Consider the following 18,298-nt stretch of genomic DNA (forward strand, 5'->3'; position numbering starts at 1 on the left):
GGCGGGGCCGGCGGGCGGCGGGGGGGGGGCGGCGGCGGGGGGGGGGGCGGGGGGGGGCGGGGCCGGCCTGGCTGGGCGCTCACGGCGCGGGCTGTCAGCGGCAAGGGCTGCAGGTAGGTCACGGGCGGTCGCCGCGGGGCGGGCTGCGCACACCCCTCACACCCCCGGCCGCGGTCCCGCTGTTTTCCCGTCCGGCCGGGCGGGACCGGGACCGGGACCGGGACGGGGACCGGGACCGGGACCGGGACCCCGCCGGGCCCCCCCCACCCCCCAGCCGTGCCCCGGCCCCCCCCCGCCCTGCCCTGAGCGCCGCGCAGCCCGCACGGGCCCTCAGCCGCCGCTGCCCCGCGGGCGGGCCGGGAGCCGGCTGCTGGGGGCGCGTGGTGGGGACAGCGCCGCGGGCAGGGCAGGGGCCGGGCCCCGAAGAGCCCAAAGCGGCCAAGCCCCCAGGAGCCCAAACCCCAAGAGCCCAAACCCCACAGGTCCAAACCCCAAAAGCCCAAACCCCACAAGTCCAAGCCCTAAAGCGTCCGAACCCCAAAAGTGCAGCCCCCCAGGAGTCCAAACCCCCAAGAGTCCAAGCCCTGAAGCGTCCAAGCCCCAAAGCCCCAAAAGTCCAAGCCCTAAAGAGTCCAAGCCTCCAAGAGTCCAGACCCCGCGAGTCCAAACCCCGAAGTGTCCAAACCCCACAAAGGAGTTCCAGCGCAAGCCAGTGCGCCCTTAGCCCAGCACGCAGCTCGTCCGATCCCTGCCATGTACACAGGCTGTTTTTTGGGGAAGGATCAGCCCCCACTTAGCTCCCCAGGAGCCATGCACGCGGGGCCGAACTGGCCGGCTTTGGTCTGGAGCCGTGTAGCCACGTTAGCACAGCTCTGTGCCCCGTGCGCTGAGCTTCAGCATCGCTTCTTCCCGTGGTGCCTACATGGCAGCTCAACTCTACCAGTCCGACCCCGTCCCCCTCTAAAACAGAACAGGAGGGTGGTCAGCACGCCGAGCTCCAGCTCTGGGGATGGTCCGAGCTGCAGCTGGAGCAATTTCTTTCGTTGTTTTGCTAAAATAATTTAATGTACCCACTTTAAAAGCAAATAAATTATCTTCGTCACAAGGTTCAGTCCTCTTGCTGGCCATCTTCACATTTGTTCATATGTTGTGTGGCTCAGAAAGCCACCCAGGTCCCAGAACAGCACTAAACTTCAAGGCCCAATACCGAGATGGACAGAATACCTGCAAGTCTTGTGGATGTCCGTGGGGCTGGGCTTTAAATCTGCCCAGCCCCAAACCTCAAACTGCTCAGTCTTATGCAATTACGTTGATGGCAACACTGAAATCAGCGTCAAAGGATGACACTGCAATCCTGCAAATTTAAGATGATTGGTTTTTTTTGGATGGGTTTTTTGGGGTATAGATAACGAATCGAGCAATATAAGGAACAGTTTTTACAACTTGTTTTAAATGTAAGTAAGCTTACTGCTTTCAACTCTGTCTTCCTTCAGGCTCTTTTATTGCTTTCTGATAAAATCAGCAAAAAGTAGGAATCGTGTAAGTTTTTCCCGTCTTGACGTTTTAGGTACAAATGTCTAAGCGCATACTTTTTCAAAGCTCCTGTTCCTTTCGTATGTTTGAGTTCCAAAGACAGACCTGTCGTACTTCAAACCCAATTGACGGTTTTGCCTGACCTCGAGATTTTGTTTGGGGCTCTAACTGGGCGCCCTCGTAACAGTCTTAGAGACTGGAGAAAAGCGAGGCCAGACCGAGCCTGTGAACTCTGGCAAGTGAACTCAGAGCTGTGGAGCTCGGAGGAAGTTTGGGTCAAATTACTGGGGCAAAGACTGAAAAGACGATGTTGTTAACTGCTGCCCATTCTGCACGGTGTCCTCTGCATGAGACCTTGTTCTTTCGGCCCCGTACCTCTCATTGCCACCATGCTCATACACAGGAAACACAAACATACATGCGGTGCTTTAGTCCTCCTGCCTGAAGTTCAGCAAGGCTGAACCAGGTTAGTATTTGGATAGGAGACCTTCCGGGAGAGCTTACTTGCTGTAGGAAGCAGTGGTGTTCACTTACGGAGCAATATTTTTCCAAAACTGAATCAATATTGAGCTGACAACATCTTCTTGTCCTGGGGATGATGAGCTGTAGAAATTCCAACTTTGAGTGGGGTATGAAAGCAAGTTCGTGAGCATTTTTGGTCATGATGGAGCTTTTGGCATTTTACCACAGAGTAGGAGAGTGTCCTGGCCAAATTCCAGCCTGGGTAATTACATTCTGCTGACTGAAAGTGAGCAGTGGCGATTGCTGCACTTCACTGTTGGGCAAAGTGATTTCCACACGTGGGCTTAAATTTGTAAAGCGACTTAGGATGAAGCAGAACGAATAGGACTTACAGAGATGTCACTTCAACCCTCACAGCTCATTGCTGAAGGCCTCGTGAGGCTTGTCAGTCTGCTGTCACATTCCTTTAAATGCTGGCTGCTGGGGCATTGCCTGGAATGGCTGTAACACACCACGGGATGGTCTTCAGAGCTTTCCGTAACACACACACACATTGCCGCACGTCAAGCAAGGAAACAAACAGAATGGGAGAAAAAGAAATAATAAAAGAACGTTCAAAGCTTTCCTTGGTGTAAATTGCAATACCGTGAGAGTGCTGTTCAGGCTGATCCGTGGTTGGTGTTTTGTGTTCAAAAACGCTCAGTGGTCCTTTGGTTGGGAAAGGCAGGGAACTGCTGCTGTAAGGTAGAGGAGGCAACGTGGACGTGTGTTTCCTGTTGTATTTGTACCCCAATGTATAACAATATTTTTCTCTCCCTGACCTTCCCTGCTTTATTTTGTACCCAGATTTTCTTGCTTCTGTCCGAAATATGCCTTATAACTCCACAAGTTTTCGGAAGATCACTGTGTTTCACTGGGATAGGAGTATTGCATCTGCTTCATAGCAGGAAGATGTTACATGTATCGCACCTTAATTCTGTTCTACTTTAAACCTAGATAAAGGATGAAGACTGTCTGTACCGTTTTGATTACCTCTTCTAGGGTTCAAAGAGAGAATCATTTTCCCTGACCTCCATTTGCTAATGGCTCAGCTTGCTCTAACTGGCATACAGACAAACTTGCCGTTAACCAAACATTCTGGTAGGAAGAACCGCCTCCATGTCCAAAATTCCTTTGCCCCTGCTGCTATCGTTGGCTCTCAGTAAGCACCCAAAGTCTGAACTACGCAGAGTAACGAGAGCTGTTCACGAGAAGCCTGTGTATGAATGGACAATGCTGCTACCCTCTTAAGAGATGAGACGAAGGACCCTGCACAATGACAGCTCTGCAAGATCCAAATATGAGAGTCAAGCGTATGGAGTCTCGTGCTTTGTCTCCAGAGTGATCCTCGTTCTTGTTAAGCTAATTTCACCCGTTGCCACAAGTTTTGCTTTTGGGATTTAGACCATCATTAGCCACGGAACTCCTGCGTAAATCACCTTTTTTCTTCTTTTCATCTTCCTCTTTTTTTTTTTTTTTCCCTATTTTACATGAAGACTGTTAATAGGACTGTTAGTGGAATAAGCAAAGCCAATATTCACAGGGTTTAACCGTGTACCTATAGCACCTTTTGCCCCAGAATGCCTTACAGACGCCATATAGCGCGCACGTCCCAGCGTACAACTTGCCGTGCAACCTCCTCTCACGTAGGCATCACCTTAGTTCCCCAGGCTGCCTTCTAGGGACCCTTCAGCACATAGCATCCCACCCAGTAAGTCAGACGCCGCCCCGAGGTGCCTTTCAGGTCTGAGAGCTTTCTCCGCGAACGTGCTCAGAGCTAACGAGCCCGCGCGCGCGCCGATGCCGCACACCTGACGGAGCGCCGAGGAGCGGCCGAGGGCATGGCAGAAGGAGGGCACGCGGGCGCTCCTCCCGTCCGCCTGTGGGTGCGCCGCGTAGGTGTTTACTGCGATGAGCACCGCAAAACGTGGCTCGTGGCTGCGGAAGAGGCAAGTGTGCTTTGGGCTTCGCCGTGGTTGTGGCTTTGATGTTGCAGGTGCCTCTGCTGCATTGCCAGTAACTGCCTCCTCTCTTTGTTGCTCTCCCCCAGGAGGAAGGTATGCTGAGGGCTCGGATCCAAAGAGTTCAGGTTCCCCTGGGTGAGGCGCTGCGACCCAGCCAGCTCCCCCCATCCCGGCTGCCTCATATGTGGCAGCTGTCCCAGGGTGAGCAGTACAGGGATAGTAACTCTCGCGTTTGGGAGATAGAGCACCATCTCATGGTAAGGATGGTGGCGACAATAGACCATAGTCATTCCTGTTTGTGAAGTCATTTGAGATCCTTGAGGGACGGCAAAGGACTGTTGTTTTATTGAAGTCCGTTAGCTCAGCCCCGGTAACTGTAGACGTATTGAACTTTTCCTTGTCGCTTACAGCTCGGTGGTGTTGAAGAACTGCTGCTTAAACTCGTGCCTGGTGATTAATCTGGTACGTGGAGACATTACCCCTGCTTTGTACTGTGCTCTGTTTATTCCCAGTCATTCTTTAATACCAATTTTTGTCTTTCAGGAGCAGTCGCTCTAGGAAGATGTCCTTGTATGTTTTGTACAATAAATGATTCTCTCTCCACTGAAATGCAGCCACCCCTGGGGTGGAGGCACTTAAACAACACACAGCAACATCACACAAGAGTTAGGACAGGCAGTGAAGAGGAGTATCGTGTCCAATTGAAACATCAGGGGGAGTTCTAGGTAGGCAGAATGGAATTGCCCTAAGTGGAGTTTGGCCAGGATGCTGGAAGTAATGTCCTAGCGGTACTGCCAAGTGCTGTGGGATGGTGAATGACCAGAGGTTTGAAAGGCAGCACCTCCCTAGCTCTGGGCAGGGGCAAGAGCTGAACTGTGGCTCTGGGGGAGCGCAAGTCCCACCACCGCTTTCAGCCACAGCGATGCTTTCCCTTAGAGGTCTCTCATCCAACTGCTGCTCCCACCAGCTTCTGCTTCTCTTTCGATTTCTCACGAGAGATCGTGGTTACAGGTGTCACAGCTGCAGAAAGTCCAATCGATTGTGTGAAATCCTGCTTTTCGGGGATGTGATTGAGGTTGATTGTGGTTTCTTTTGGGTGGAATTCCGAGAGGATTTCTCCTGCAACAAAAAAGCCCCCTTCATTGTTGTTGTTTTTACAGTACATACATAACTATATTGTTTTCTTGTATTTTTTTTCCCTAAACTCCTCCTCCAGATGCGGTTATATGAGTAACACCAAACTCCTGGACGTGTAGAGCTCACAGAGAGGGCTTTTACACAAGTACATGTTTTAGCATAAGGTTTAGAGGCATAGAACCGTGAAAAAAGACAGGCGTGTTCATTTCAGTCGTGGCTGGAATCTTTGTGCTTCCAGGTGGAGCAGGACACATTCTGACCAGAGAAAAGGAAAAGGCCTCCAAGCACAGCACTGTAAAACCTCCCTGTACTCACTGCCTACATCCTTTAGCCAGACACAGAGCTGTCACATATGGAGGCCGCTAACGAGTTGCCCCTGGGAGAGGTGTGCTGTGAACGTTGTGCGTTCACTGGCAGGCTGGGGAACCCCTGTCTGTGTTGGCAGGCATCTGCAAGCAGCAGTAGGTGCTTTCTGAACTGTCTGTGGTAGGGAGGGAAATTGGGAACTCTTTAAAGCCCTGGCTTTAAGACAGTGTCTTTCCCTGCCACCCCCAAACATTATTTCTACAGTAACGTTTTCCTATCATTTTAGTTCTCTGAACATGTCCCAGAAGGATCCCTGCCAGAAACAAGCCTGTGAAATACAGAAATGCTTGCAAGGTACCAAGTGTCATTTTGTCGTTTTGGTGTCTTGAGTTTTGGTGGAACTTGATTCTTTTAACCTAACCCTGCTCTCCTTTCACCTTGAGGAGGAAGCAAGCAAGCACATTAGTGTGACCTGATTGCAAAGCAAACCAAATTACAATGTCTGGTTTTAAGAGAGTTCCTTCGTGCTTGGTTGTAAGTAACGAGACACCATTAGTACAAAACGGAGCGTTTGTAACAGCAAAGTGTTTATTTCTGACGGAGTGTTCTCCTTGCCAGTAGTGAGAGCCTGTGTGTAGTCTTGGGACCGAGCTGTAGGCGGGGAGAGCTAGACATAAGCTCTCTTGCAGAGTGGGTAGTGAGGCAGTGGGTGGATTGCAGAAGACTGCAGAGCGTTCAGCTCGAGGCGTATCTTAAGAGCAGGTCAGACAGATGTCTGGCAGGAAGGGATGTGGTATATGTGATCTGGCCTCAAGGTAGGAGATGGACCGGTGTCCTCTGGAGACCTTTCACCGCTGTTTTGTAATAGCTTAGCCAAATATTTGTAGGGAAGGGGGAGATTATGTGACAATGTGCTTTGGGAGCCTGAGTTGGGGAGAGCAGCTTTGTTAGTTGCGGAGAAAAATACTTCTTCAAAAAATTTGGTTGCTTCTTGGAAAACAACTTGCCCCGTAGAACGAATAAGAGAAAACATTCCCGTGTGCCAAGGCAGCCCCGCCACGTGGGAAAGAGTTCTTCCTAACTCACCTGGCAGAGCCCTTAGCGCGCGCTGAGCCTCTCTCAGGAACTCACTGCGGTAGCCCAGGGCAGACAGGCAAGAAGCTAGCGGTGCCACAGCTCAGGCAGCCAAGCCAGTTCCACGACAACTCATTTCTGCCTTTAGTTTGTTCGCAGACTGCAAGCAGGTTAGCTGAAATACAGAGAGTTGGGTAGGAGACCTGTGGGGAAGCAGAGGGATGGCTTTGCAGCCTGCTTCAAACACGGAGCTCGCAACCAGTGCAGGTGCCACAACAGCCCCTGCTGGCTGGGGGAAAGGCCGAGGGGGAAAGCATCTGGGAGAAAGTAGGGAAAAGCAAGTCAGCCAGGTAGATGTCTGTTTTTCCCAGGATTGTTTTTTGGAAGCTGTGTTCAGCTCAAAGCAAGGGCTCAAATAATCCCCTCCCTGTGTGAATACATTGCCTGATTCGCTCTTACTGTCCTGATAGTTTGAAGCGTTCTGGTGGGAAGAGCTGCCTTCTCTCCCCATAGTAACTGCACTTAAAAGCTCATGTTTAACAGTGTTGTGGTCCCAGCTATGACAATGTTATTTTCATAACACTCGTGGAGGTTACTCCAAGCATTTTACCTGCGTAGGTTTGTGTACAGATTTGATCTGACCGGTTAAGTGTTAGCAGAGAAGCTTCTAGACGCTGCTACGCGCACGCCCCCATCCTCCACTTCTTTAGCTAACGTTCTGGAGTGCTGTTGTTGTGCGTGCATTTCCCTGCTGTGATATTGTCTGAGCTGCACAGATGAAGCAGCTGAGTTGACAGACAGCGAAGCAATTTTTCCTGCAAGAATTAATTTAATAGAGGATGTACACAGAACATTAGCTGACTAATACCCACAGTGTATGCCGTGCGGAGGATGAGGGCAGGAGCAGGAGCACTGGGAGATGCTGGCTTTTCCAAGCCTGCTGTTTTGCAGTGGGTCATTGTTTCAAAAGATCTTGCCTGCTTCCTCTGTGAGACTGAATGCCCACTGTAAATCTTTTTCGTGTTTTGCTGTCCGTTGTATAACTAACCATTGTGCTTTACAGGAATGCATCCCTGACGGATAGCAGGGCGTGCCTGAACGTAGCAGGAGTGCTAGAAACAAACCTGCACAGGCACAGGAACAGTTAGGAGAGCCCTCGGAGCACTCATCATAGGAACATTACGGCAGAGAGAGATTAGCTTTCCTTTCCAAGGCCCTGCCACACCTAGGTTGCCAGCTTCTTCCTCTTGAACCCAAGGGAGAGCAGCAGGGGCTTTGAGCAGGTGGATGGCGCTGCAGGTATCCTTCCCAAACCACCTGAATCCATTAGTCTTAGTTTCCTAGGGCCTGGCAGAAGCCCTGCTGGGCCTGAGCCCCAGCTGCTGCAGGTGGTTGATGAGGGCCAGTCACTGGTGAGGCTGGGCGCTGAGACCAAAGCACCTCCGCTGTAAGTTCAGAGCAATCTGAAGGTGACACTGGCCGGCCAGGCCTGCAAAGGGCTCACGTTTGGGATCCCTGGGCAGGTTCAAGCCTTTTGTCGTACAAAGCAGTAACATCACTGTAGCCTTTTCCTCAGGGCCGACCTCTGTGCTTGTATTACACGTCCCTCACCAACCCGGCTAGGGAATTCAGAGCCCCGAGCTCAGCGTGGGCTGCTTTGCCCCTTAAAAGAGCCCAGAAAGAGGCATCCACTGCAGCCAGCACTACACGTGTCTCACTGCGGGCTGCTGCCGCTTCTTTTAGTCCTCCAAAATCAGCAGTGGGGTTGAGTGCGGCCGTGCAGCGTCTGTGCTGCTCGCCCGTGTGGCAGAGGCGGGTGTCTCTGCGCCCCTCAGGCCGGCCGGCAGGCGCTGGGCCGCACGAGCCACCCGCGGCCTGCTCACGTAGCCCAGGGCTCCCCTCCCGAGCCGGCCCCACGAAGCACAGCGTCACACCGCCACGCCGCCGAGGATAGCGGCGTCAGGCAAGGGGCTAGGGCTGGACAAGGCACCTGAGCCGCCGGCACAGCGGGAACCTCGCTGAGCCTGAAACAAAGGCGATACGGAGGAGGCGCGGGGATGGGCCCGGCTGGTGCTTGCGCGAAGGTGGCTATGTACGCCCAGTCACCCCGCGGCAGGGCTAGCAGCCCGTTTAGCCCGGTGTCCCCTCTCTGCCAGTGTCCGAGAGCAGGCGCCTAGGAAGGAAAGGGACAGGGAGAGGACAGGTCCCAGCGACGTGGCTGAGGGGCTGCCCGAGCTGCAGGGGGGACCCTTGTGTGGAAGGGGGCCACGTCGCTGCCTCCCTGCCCCCGGCAGCCGGCTGGCTTACGCTCCTGCTAGCACGCAGGCTGCGGGGCTCCCTGCTAACCGCATCCTGCCCCTGGCAGCCCGCAGGAGGAGGGCTGCAGCCACACGCCCCACCCCTTCCTTTTGCCAACCCTAGAGGGATGACGGGCCCACTCGTCCCCATTTATACCAGCTCCTCGTGGGGTGCCCTTAGATGTTGTAAACCTTGTCACGACAAGGCAGCAGCATGGAAGAACAGGGATCACACGATCCAGCTTGAAAGCACACAGGCTGAAGAAAGTAGGGAGCAAAGGGCAGCCTTAGGGAAGCCTCATTCCTACTGGAGTGGCGAGGTAGCTCCAAACCTGGGGGACAGAAAGTGCTCCGTCCAGACCAGCAAGGCTGCGTTAGCATTGCGTTAGCTGACACTAAGGAGAGACTTTTTTGTAGAGCAGGAAAGTGACAAAATGCCTGTCAGCAGTTCTTGCCTGTCAGAGCAGCACACTGCCCAGCATCCAAAGGCTAGACACAGCCCCTCGGGATCAGCACCAGTTCCCCTGTGTAGACTCTGTGTCTCCTTTTTATTTTCCAGCGAACAACTACGTGGAGTCTAAGTGTGCAGCTGTGCTTCAGGAGATGCGGAAGTGCTGCGCCCGGTACCCCAAGGGCCGCTCCATCTGTTGTTCAGGTTTTGAGAGAGAAGAAAGAGAGAGAGAAAAGCTTAAGACTACTTCAGAAGGAATTCCTCCACCACCTCAGTAACACAATGCAGCTCCAGCAGGTGCGAGAGCACGGACTCACCTGCAGAGCCCATGTGTGTTTTTTTCAAGCCTTCTCTAGACTTTCAGGAAAGCCAGAAGGCTCCTAGAACACACCATCCCGTGCACCAAAAAGTATAACGCAGTACCAAGAGATGGCCTGGTTAACAGACTGTATTTTCTGTACCAAAACATCATCTACATTGTCTTCGCATTGCAACTGTGTCTGTGAAAAATCGGTTTGATGTTTTTAGAATGCTCACCTTACTCTAACCCATCCTTGCTCTCAAAATGGAGGGCTGGAACCAAGTTACTCTGGCTTCTAGAGTGGGAGGTACAGGAAATGTGCTCATAAGAGTGAGTTTAAGCGTGACACATAAAAAAGTCCATCTTGACACCGCAGAGGTATTGCTGCCATCATGCAGTAGTTCCAGACAACATTCACCTGTCCAGTGGTTCAAGCTCAAGAACGGGAATCAGGTCCGGGGTTCGTTCCTAGGTTTTGCATAGCTCATGAGTGACTACACGTCACTTTGCCTAAGTGCCTCACTTTCCCACTGGACAGAGTTTTGATTACTATATTTGAATTGCCTACACGCTGCTATTTGCATGACAATAAAGATGTTACAGGAACATTATTTCAGGGATTGCTACAGGAATAGGATTTTTTTAAAAAAAGCAATATTCATTTGGGAAATCTGACTGTTGATATAAAATTTATAAATTTCTGTATAATTGAAGACCTTTAAGCAATATGTTATAAATCCAGCGTAATTCAGTGCGCTGGTACCCAGGGGCCTATCACAAAGCCCTGGGCTAGATCCAAGAACCGACTTAGGTGCCACTTACTGAACAAGCAGTTGTAGGCACCCACTTTCGGTACAGCATTTCAGACTCACACACAAACCGTCTGTGTCTGGACCCCAGGGAGAGATGGCTTTTCAGAAGCTCTCACCTGTGCAGCAGAATTTCCTGTGACCTGTAGGAAGAGCTTGGTAGACAGGTTCCTGCATCACCCTTTAGAGCTGCCTACGTCTCTCCGTCCACTGTAGCAGGAGTCCAGGCACCTCAGTGGGTGCCAAGTCCAGGGCACCCACATACCAGACTTTGAACCCACTAGGCCACTAACTCTGTCATTAGATCTAGCCGTAAGGACTTTTGTGCTGTGATCAAGTACAATTAATTATGAAATACAGCTTCTATAAACAGACCACTGTAGTCTAGGCACAATAGATGAGTGTATTGAAGCCTAGAAGAGCAAACCATCTGTATTCACTGCTCTGAAATACCATAATACAAAATAAATGACTGGAACAAATTGCAGTCTCAGTGTGGTTGTTTATTGAGAACCCAGCATAGCTGTAAGCTGGGCAGCTTGGCTGCTGTTCACTGTCCAGAGCTACACGTGACATTATCATGTTTAAATAGAAGCTGCTTGGTATTTTCACAGCCTGGGCTCGGAATAATTCAGAGCTAGCCTTACTGGACAACAAAACAGAGGGGTGGCGGGGTGGCTAATGCTCTTGAAAAGCAGTAGAAAATCATGACAATGATGTGAAGCAGCTCAAACACTTAACAAGTAGCTCATTTTTCCCTCTTGCCCGATCTGAGCAAGAGAAAGAAAATGACTAATACATGATCAAAAAAATATTTAGGCTTCTGTTGCACCTACCAAAATCTTTGTATCCACGCCCATTTCTATTCAGGTAGAGCAAACTCCATGAGCAAGAAACCTCTGAGGCCAGGCTGGCAGCAGAATCACCTCCTGCCCCGGAGGCATCCCAGCTTCTAGGAGCGTGGGCAATGGGTGCCAGGATCACCAGGGAGAGGGATTTGTTAAGGCAGCTCACCCTCAGCCAGGGCCACCTGCAGAGGAGGGGAGGCTGGTCGTCCTGTGCCACCAGACCGACTGCAACTGCACCCACAAATAAATGCAACACGCAGGGCGAGGCGAAGACACAACACACTGGTTCCTGAGAAGCCAACAGACCTCACACAGAAATTAGAGCAAAACTGTTTAATAAAATATCACTTCAACAAGCATTTACATACAATATATAAAAAGACTTTAAAAGCCTAGTGTGTTTTAAACCTTCCCATACTGGTATAGATGCCAGAAGTTGTTGAAACGAGACCAAAAGGAGCAAGTGTGTTGGGGAGTGTGGGGGGGAACACCTCATCTTGGCACCTGCAGCAATGAAAATGCATTCCCACAGAGCATCAAACCTTCCAGTGTGGGCACACAGCGTCAAACAGTGCCAGCCGTGAGCCCGACACTGGCACAGCAGAAAGATTTGCCAGATGCTGATGTCCTTGTCCACTCCCTGCCTGTGCTCACACCAGACTCAACATGGATTTGTCTCAACCACTCGCTTCCTGCAGGAACTGAGACGTTTTGGCTCCCTCTCCGGGCCACTCCTCTCCATAGCAGCAAGTCGAGACCCTGTGGAGCAGAATGCAGTGCACCCCTCCCTGCAAAGGGCAGAAAGCGACTTATCTGAGCTTGAAAAACAGCCCTAAGGTCTGCTCATGATTTACTTTGAACTTTGCCGTTGGGAAAGATTTGTGATGCACCTCGGTAGAAGCTGGGTTATGCAGCACACCAGGCAGAGGGGAAGCAATGCTGTTTCCCTACAGGAACGAGAGGTACTCTGCAATACAAATGTATTAATTCAGCCACATCCAGCTGTGCAGGGTTACTAAAAAAAGAAAATGCTTTTGTCACTCCACTCCCAAACACCAATTTATCACGGACCTATTTGCTGCATCGCATCACTCCTGCAGCCCTTGATGGCTTTCCTAAAAGTCATCGTTAAAAGGATGTGAGCCCAGCTGCTCCTTTATTCTCCCTGGTAGGACAGGAGCAAGGACACCAACTTAAGTTTCCTGATTACCTGCAGCCTCTTTTCATCTCCAGAAGGTGAGAAAACCTCAGCTAAATCGAAGTGTTGCCATGCTGACACTTCAATCGGAAGCGAAACAAAACGAACAAGTGCCTTGTGCTCAGCCCAAAACCTCTGGTGGCAGAACCCCTAGCTCCAGCCCTTCAGCAGCTCTTTGAGGAAGAATCCCCACTGTACCCATACCGAGAGCCAACAATCTGTGTTCAGAACGGCATCACACGACACGGGAGATGGGGTGCAGCTGCTGAGCGCTGTGTCCTGGGCACCCACGTGCATCACCATTCTCTACCATGTTCCCCATGAAAGGTGGGCTTCACATCAACGTTCTGGGCAAGAACACCTGCGTGTACCTGCTGGAGGACATCACCCTACACCATGCAAGTCCCCACACTCTGGAAAGTGCTAATGCCAACCAAGCACAGCCAATGCAGAACACCTCTAAGATTTTTTTTTTTTTTTTAACTTTTTTTTTCATTTTTCTTGTAGGTTAGAGTTCTGCTCTGCACACAACTGCACCGGGCCAGACCTCCCACGAACACCTGAGCTCTGCATCTGGGCTGCCTCATCACCTGCAGAAGAAGGGCTACAGCCGTTGGAAATAAGCAAGGGGATTAAGCAGTTTTGTTTTTTTTTTTTTGTGGAAATGGTGAAGTCAAAGAAGAAACAAAACCAAGGCAAAGAGCTTGGAAATGATCTACTCCTACAAGGGCACACCCATTTTTTCCCCACCCTTTTTGTTATTTACAGTACCCTGTTTTTGTATGCAGAGTGACAGATAAGCAGGCAGGCTGAGCTGCTCCGCATAGCATCTTCGTAACCACAGCCTCAGGTCGGGGGAGAAACAAACGGGAGTTGTTGCCAAATGCATTCAAAGGATTCTGCGAGTCCCGGAAGCTGCTGCAGGAAGGCAGCTGGCCCCCCGACCACGGCAGCCACCAGGGTGCAGGCAGATGCTGGAAGCACTGAAGAGTCCAGCTGCTTAAAGAGATCAGGGAGCTGGAGTTTGCACCCTGCAGCAACAGGGAGGGGACTGTGCTCAAAGTAGTTCTAATCAGGTTTCACCTTCTCTTTCCTCCCCAGACACACCACAATGGAGCTGGCCACAGGGATCCTGGACCAGCACAACGTCCCCTGAACACTTGCCATCTACAATCCCGTCCCACGTGGTTACGTCTGTAAGAGCACCACCAACTCCAAGGTGGCCAGAGAAGGCCACGGCAGGCTTACAAAGACCACTCTGAGCCCCAAGGTGCTTTGCAGAGAGCGGCACTGCTGAAACGCCGCCCACGGCAGGCAGGCTGACACGGACAGGGCGAGCACCCCGCGAGCCTGCTCACCACGAGGGCGCCTCAGCACAAGGCTGACAGCCAGCAAGCGAGAAAGGAGCTCTACTTTCAGAACACAGGATAAGGAGAGAGTCTGGAGCCACCCGTGGTGCTCAGTTTCCATCTGCAGTGCCAGAGCTGCACTTCCAGTAAGGGCTATAAATAACGGCAGGCGAGGAGCCAAACAGCCACCCACGTGCAGGGCAGGGGGAGGGCAGAACCCCCACCACCACACACAGCATGAACGTGCTCCTTACCCACACAGCCCAAGCTGCCCCCGACACCTCTGCAGCCACTCCAGGACACGCAGGAATATCTGCATTTCACACCCAGCTCTGCACAGAGGGAGGCACAGGCTTTCCAGGTACCGGAGCGAAGAAAGTGCAAGCTAAATAGCAGTCAACAGCTGGCAGCTGTTGTACACATGTACTGGCAGACAAATGCACAGGTCCTGGACACCTGAAAAGAAGCACGTTTAAGAGATTTCTCTGCCACCACATGTTTATGAGGCTGCAAGTCATCTGAGAACTTGGGACTGGGTGTATTTGGAGGGGAAAGAAATCACAATGATGCATTGGAAGTCAAAAACTTTCAGGCCAGTCCCAGCACCCAGACAGCCCAGACAGGTAAAAGCTGGAAGTCTGGAGCAGCGTTGTAAGAAATAAGGGCTGGAACCTGTGAGCAGGGGGCTGAGCCTGTTGGAAACATCCACTGACTTTTACGTTAAAAGGAACGGGAAGGAGAGGAGGGCAAGGGAGGCTGGGCACGAAGGGAGAGTCAACTGTAGTTCCTAGGAAGCCATTCCAAGCAGAAATCCTCCAGCAAACCCTCCAGTCAGGATAACGTTCTTCTTCAGAAATATGATCACCTAAGCATGGGAGAGAAGAGCCAAGAGTGTTCTCCAACAGCAGCAGCCACTCACCCACCCTCCCCATAGTAAGGCACCTCTCAGGCTGTTCTTTTAGGTGGGCAACGCTGGGAGAGCGGCCACTGCTCGGCACCAGCTCAGCATCCTCCCTAACGGCCTCCTCCCTGCTGTATCTGTGGCACCTGAACTGTGAAACAATCCCAGTGCAGCCCAGATCCTCTGGTGGGTGCTGTGCAGCTGAGCCTGACAGAAGGGCTGCTGATGGCACATGTGAGTCAGATCATGCTATGGCAGAGCCCGGAATAACCAGGCCGCTGTGCCGCCAGACCTGCTTAGCTCTCCTTCTCAGCCTGCAGAGATGCTTCTCGAGCTCCCCACAATCCCAGCACATTTTCTTCCAACCCCAAGGACTTTGCCACAACAAATGGTGAGTAGGCGTCACGCCTAGAAGACGCCCTGTCTGCCTCAAATTCATGTAGGTAGCTTTGCCATCTCACTAGTTTTGCTTTTACACAAGCGCTCCCTCCTTGTATTTGCATGGTGGAGGATCCACAGGAGCCCAGAATTCAATGCTGTTTCCTGCCGAGCCTCCAGGAGGGCACCTGCTCACACCCTGGAAGAACTGGCTCACCTCATCCACTCTGCTTTTCACTTCTGGAGACATTTTGTTACCGCTGCTGTGAAACTTCAGCTGCTGCTTGGCTTTGTTCACATCCCGTTCTACTAGCTTCCAGTCCACTTTGATGTATCCTGTGTGGTTTGCGATCTGGAACGTCGAGGGGTAGAAAGAAAGCTCCTGGAGTGAAATCCTGGCTAAACAGAATCCCGTGCCCACCCACCCCTTCCCTGACCAACGCCGCCCCCCACACCCTGGACCAGCAGGCTGAGAGAAGATGAGCACACAAGCTCAGAAACTGGACAACGCACCAACCCTGTGGTTACATTTGGCCTGCAACATCTGCCTCCCGCAGTAATCCTCTAACAGAAGGGCACACACTGCAGCTTAGCCTGTGTCAGCCTCCCTAGTGTAAAGCTGCCCCCCCTTCCCCCTCACAACTGCCATGTACATCGCTGGGACGCTCCGCAGCTCTCCTGCTGCTGCGGGTAGACGCTGCTATTAATAGCCTGTTCCTCCCTGAGTATTTCATCTGGTCAGGATGATTCAACGGGGTGAAACTCTCCCTGCTCAGAGCGAGCCTTTGGCTTTCAGCAGAACGAGTGGAACCAGAAGAGTGAGAACGAGTCATACGAGATAGGGCGCCTTGGGAGCAAACCACCAAAGGCTGCTGCGTGAGGTCTGAGCGCTTTCTGCCTCCTGCAGGATATACAGACTCGATTTCAGCATCTGAGAGGCTCCCCTCAGTTTCTGAGTTCTTAGAAACCAGAAGAAATGGCCGGAGGAAATGGCCTAACTACAGCAGCCAGCTCTGACCAGCCCCTCCTGCAGCAGCAGTGCAGATCGCCGTGGCCGAAGCTTGCTTCCACTTCACTCAGGTGCCTCTGCAGCAACGGCACCCGCGTGCCTTGGCCTGGCCTTTGTTAGCCAGCCCCAAGCAGACAGCACCTTTCAGCGATCCTGAAGCTTATGCTCCTGCTTTGCTGCTACTAAAGCAGGGAGGGAATTTATTCAGGGATTTGAATTGGCCCTGCAAGACGTCAGCAGCAACCCCCCCCAAAACTTTAACAAGTCTTTGCAGACCGACAGACTTGGTCAGCCCTGGCTATTAAGAGCTGAGAAGCACCCCTGAGGTGATCTAGGGTGTTTCTACGATGTTCTAATGTAACTCCAGAGCAGCATTTGAGCACGTCTCCAGTTCTAACATGCTTTATTTACGCTGCCTGTGGACATGGGGCATCGACCTGTGCCAGGGAACATACGCCCATGGCATCCGCAGGCACACAGGGCCTCTGGCAGAGCAGGGAGCTGACCCCACACGTCGCAACAAGTAAGGAGCACTAAGACAGCCCTTCCTCCCCACCAGCAGCGTTCTCCCAAAGCCTGGCCCGCTCTTCGTACACACCTGAAGCAGGAAGAAGCCACCTCCCACCGCCGTTGCTGCCAGCTTTCCAACTTTCTGGAAGATGAAGCCGGTGCACCTGCAAATCAAGCAGGATCCAGTGAGGAGAACGCGACACCAAACACGCACATCACGCATCCTACAGACAGGCCTGCCTTCGGTGCTGATTGCTTGAGGCTTGGAGACAGGCTGGCTGAGCAGAAGGCCACACGCAAGCAGAGAAAAAGAAGGAGAATTTGTGCCTGGCCAGATGTGACACTTTGCAGCTCTTTACTTCTCACTACGGCATTTCAGGCTTTCACAGCTTCGATCCTTATCTCTTCAGCATCGTGTTCTCCCAAAAGCACAGTCGGAAACACGTGGTTTAACCAAAATCAGCACGTGATTTCGGTGGGATACCTTTTTTTTTTTTTTTTTTTTTTTATCGTCACCTCCAGAAGGAGATTCGGCGGCACACCTGCCGCTCCCCCACGAAGGGGCACGGGCGGCAGGTCACAGGGCTAGCTTCCTCGCGGCCCAAACAAGCCGCGCTTCGCCCTTCTCGTTCCTGCTGTAGGCAGACGCGAGTGCCCCGAGGCCGCGCCGCTCCCCTGGCAGGGCTGACGCTTTATCGGCACGGAGGACACCACGGCAGCCCCCAGCGAGCACCGGCCCCTGCTCAGCCCCGCGGCTGCAAACGGCCCGGAGCTGGGGCCGGCCCCGGGAGGACTCCACGCACACCCCCCCCCTCCCCCGCCCGCCCGCCCGCCGCCCCCCGGTGCCGCTCACCAGCCGGTGACGCCGCCGATGACCAGCTGCGTGGCCACGTTGTACTTCTCCGCGCTCGACCCCGAGCCGGGCGCGAACACCCTGCGCCACCACGGCCGGCTCTTGGCGTACTCGGACAGCTCCAGCACGGTGAACGCGTCCTCCGGCCGGCCTGCGGGCACCCAACACACCGCACGCCGTCGCGGGCCGGGCCCAAACGCGGGCCGGGCCCAAACGCGGGCCGGGCCCGACCCTCGCCCCCCCCCCCCCCCCCTCCGCCGCCGGCCCCGCCGTCGCCGGCCCCGCCGTCGCCATGGCAACGCGCCCGCCCCCGCGCCCCGCCGCCCACCTCCGCCCGCCGCAGCCATCTTCCCGCTCACGCCTGCCACTGCGCCTGCGCGCGGCCCCGCCCCGGCGCGGCCCCGCCCCTCCGGAGGCGCTGGGGGCTGAGAGGGGCCCTGGGGCTTCGGGGCTCCGCCGCGTGAGGCGCTGAGGGCGGGGTGCCCAGCCCCGGGCACGCGCCCAGCGCCCATGTGGGTGGGATGCCAGCGGGGCTTTCGCTCTTAATGACCGCGTGGAGAAGGAAACGGCGCTCTCTGAACGTTTATTTGCCCTCTGCCAAGCGTAACCCCGCTGCGTTTGCTCTGCTGAGCGCCAAAGCACCGTGGCGTCAGTCAGGATCTCCCCTCACCAAGCCCCCCACCACCCCCGTCGTCCCGTCCCCACCGAGGGCAGCTCCCGCGGGCGCAGCGCGGTGACGGCCCGTTGGTGACCCAGTAATCAGATGTAGCTGTTAGCGGGACGGTCAGACAGATCCTACACCGACTACTGGGCGGCCAACAGCACCGTGTCTCCGCTGGGTCTCCGGCCTCGGCTCCGGGCAGGGCTGGCGGCGAGCGG

At 53.5% G+C, this 18,298-nt stretch overlaps 3 protein-coding genes across 6 annotated transcripts; 2 read left to right on the forward strand and 1 right to left on the reverse strand.

Annotated features, from left to right (window-relative positions):
• The first annotated feature begins 55 nt into the window (after positions 1 to 55).
• Positions 56 to 10,855, forward strand: CMC4 (C-X9-C motif containing 4). Of its 3 annotated transcripts, none has more exons than XM_040571880.1 (3): positions 56 to 113; positions 5,728 to 5,795; positions 9,372 to 10,855. In XM_040571880.1, exons 2-3 carry the CDS (start codon positions 5,738 to 5,740, stop codon positions 9,539 to 9,541), a joined length of 228 nt encoding a protein of 75 aa, XP_040427814.1. In that variant the 5' UTR covers positions 56 to 113; positions 5,728 to 5,737; the 3' UTR covers positions 9,542 to 10,855. The 3 variants fall into 3 exon arrangements, with proteins under 3 accessions (XP_040427814.1, XP_040427815.1, XP_040427813.1); XM_040571881.1 differs by lacking the exon at positions 56 to 113 and adding an exon at positions 1,505 to 1,539; XM_040571879.1 differs by lacking the exon at positions 56 to 113 and adding an exon at positions 4,585 to 4,723.
• Positions 3,857 to 9,509, forward strand: MTCP1 (mature T cell proliferation 1). 2 transcript variants are annotated; one of them, XM_040571878.1, is made up of 4 exons: positions 3,857 to 3,983; positions 4,085 to 4,255; positions 4,409 to 4,460; positions 9,372 to 9,509. In XM_040571878.1, the coding sequence occupies exons 1-3, from the start codon at positions 3,876 to 3,878 to the stop codon at positions 4,454 to 4,456; spliced, it is 327 nt and encodes a 108-aa protein (XP_040427812.1). In that variant the 5' UTR covers positions 3,857 to 3,875; the 3' UTR covers positions 4,457 to 4,460; positions 9,372 to 9,509. The 2 variants fall into 2 exon arrangements, with proteins under 2 accessions (XP_040427812.1, XP_040427811.1); XM_040571877.1 differs by lacking the exon at positions 9,372 to 9,509 and adding an exon at positions 4,542 to 4,629.
• Positions 10,856 to 11,539: 684 nt separating the features above from the next.
• Positions 11,540 to 17,813, reverse strand: FUNDC2 (FUN14 domain containing 2). Its single transcript, XM_040571876.1, has 5 exons — positions 17,748 to 17,813; positions 17,420 to 17,570; positions 16,655 to 16,730; positions 15,265 to 15,399; positions 11,540 to 14,633 (listed from the first exon to the last, which is right to left on the reverse strand). The coding sequence occupies exons 1-5, from the start codon at positions 17,764 to 17,766 to the stop codon at positions 14,556 to 14,558; spliced, it is 459 nt and encodes a 152-aa protein (XP_040427810.1). The 5' UTR covers positions 17,767 to 17,813; the 3' UTR covers positions 11,540 to 14,555.
• Positions 17,814 to 18,298: the final 485 nt, after the last annotated feature.

This window comes from Cygnus olor, chromosome 13 (genome assembly GCF_009769625.2).
Source record: "Cygnus olor isolate bCygOlo1 chromosome 13, bCygOlo1.pri.v2, whole genome shotgun sequence".
In the NCBI taxonomy this organism is placed as follows: Eukaryota; Metazoa; Chordata; class Aves; order Anseriformes; family Anatidae; genus Cygnus; species Cygnus olor.

Coding starts and splice junctions, on each gene's coding strand:
- MTCP1 (XM_040571878.1), top strand. CDS start 3,876: ATGGCAGAAGGAGGGCACGCGGGCGCTCCTCCCGTCCGCCTGTGGGTG. Junction 3,984..4,084: donor GGCTCGTGGCTGCGGAAGAG/GCAAGTGTGCTT, acceptor GCTCTCCCCCAG/GAGGAAGGTATGCTGAGGGC. Junction 4,256..4,408: donor AGATAGAGCACCATCTCATG/GTAAGGATGGTG, acceptor TGTCGCTTACAG/CTCGGTGGTGTTGAAGAACT.
- FUNDC2 (XM_040571876.1), bottom strand. Junction 16,731..17,419: donor ATCGGCGGCGTCACCGGCTG/GTGAGCGGCACC, acceptor CTTGATTTGCAG/GTGCACCGGCTTCATCTTCC. Junction 14,634..15,264: donor TGAAAAGCAGAGTGGATGAG/GTGAGCCAGTTC, acceptor TCCCATGCTTAG/GTGATCATATTTCTGAAGAA.
- CMC4 (XM_040571880.1), top strand. CDS start 5,738: ATGTCCCAGAAGGATCCCTGCCAGAAACAAGCCTGTGAAATACAGAAA. Junction 5,796..9,371: donor AATACAGAAATGCTTGCAAG/GTACCAAGTGTC, acceptor TTTATTTTCCAG/CGAACAACTACGTGGAGTCT.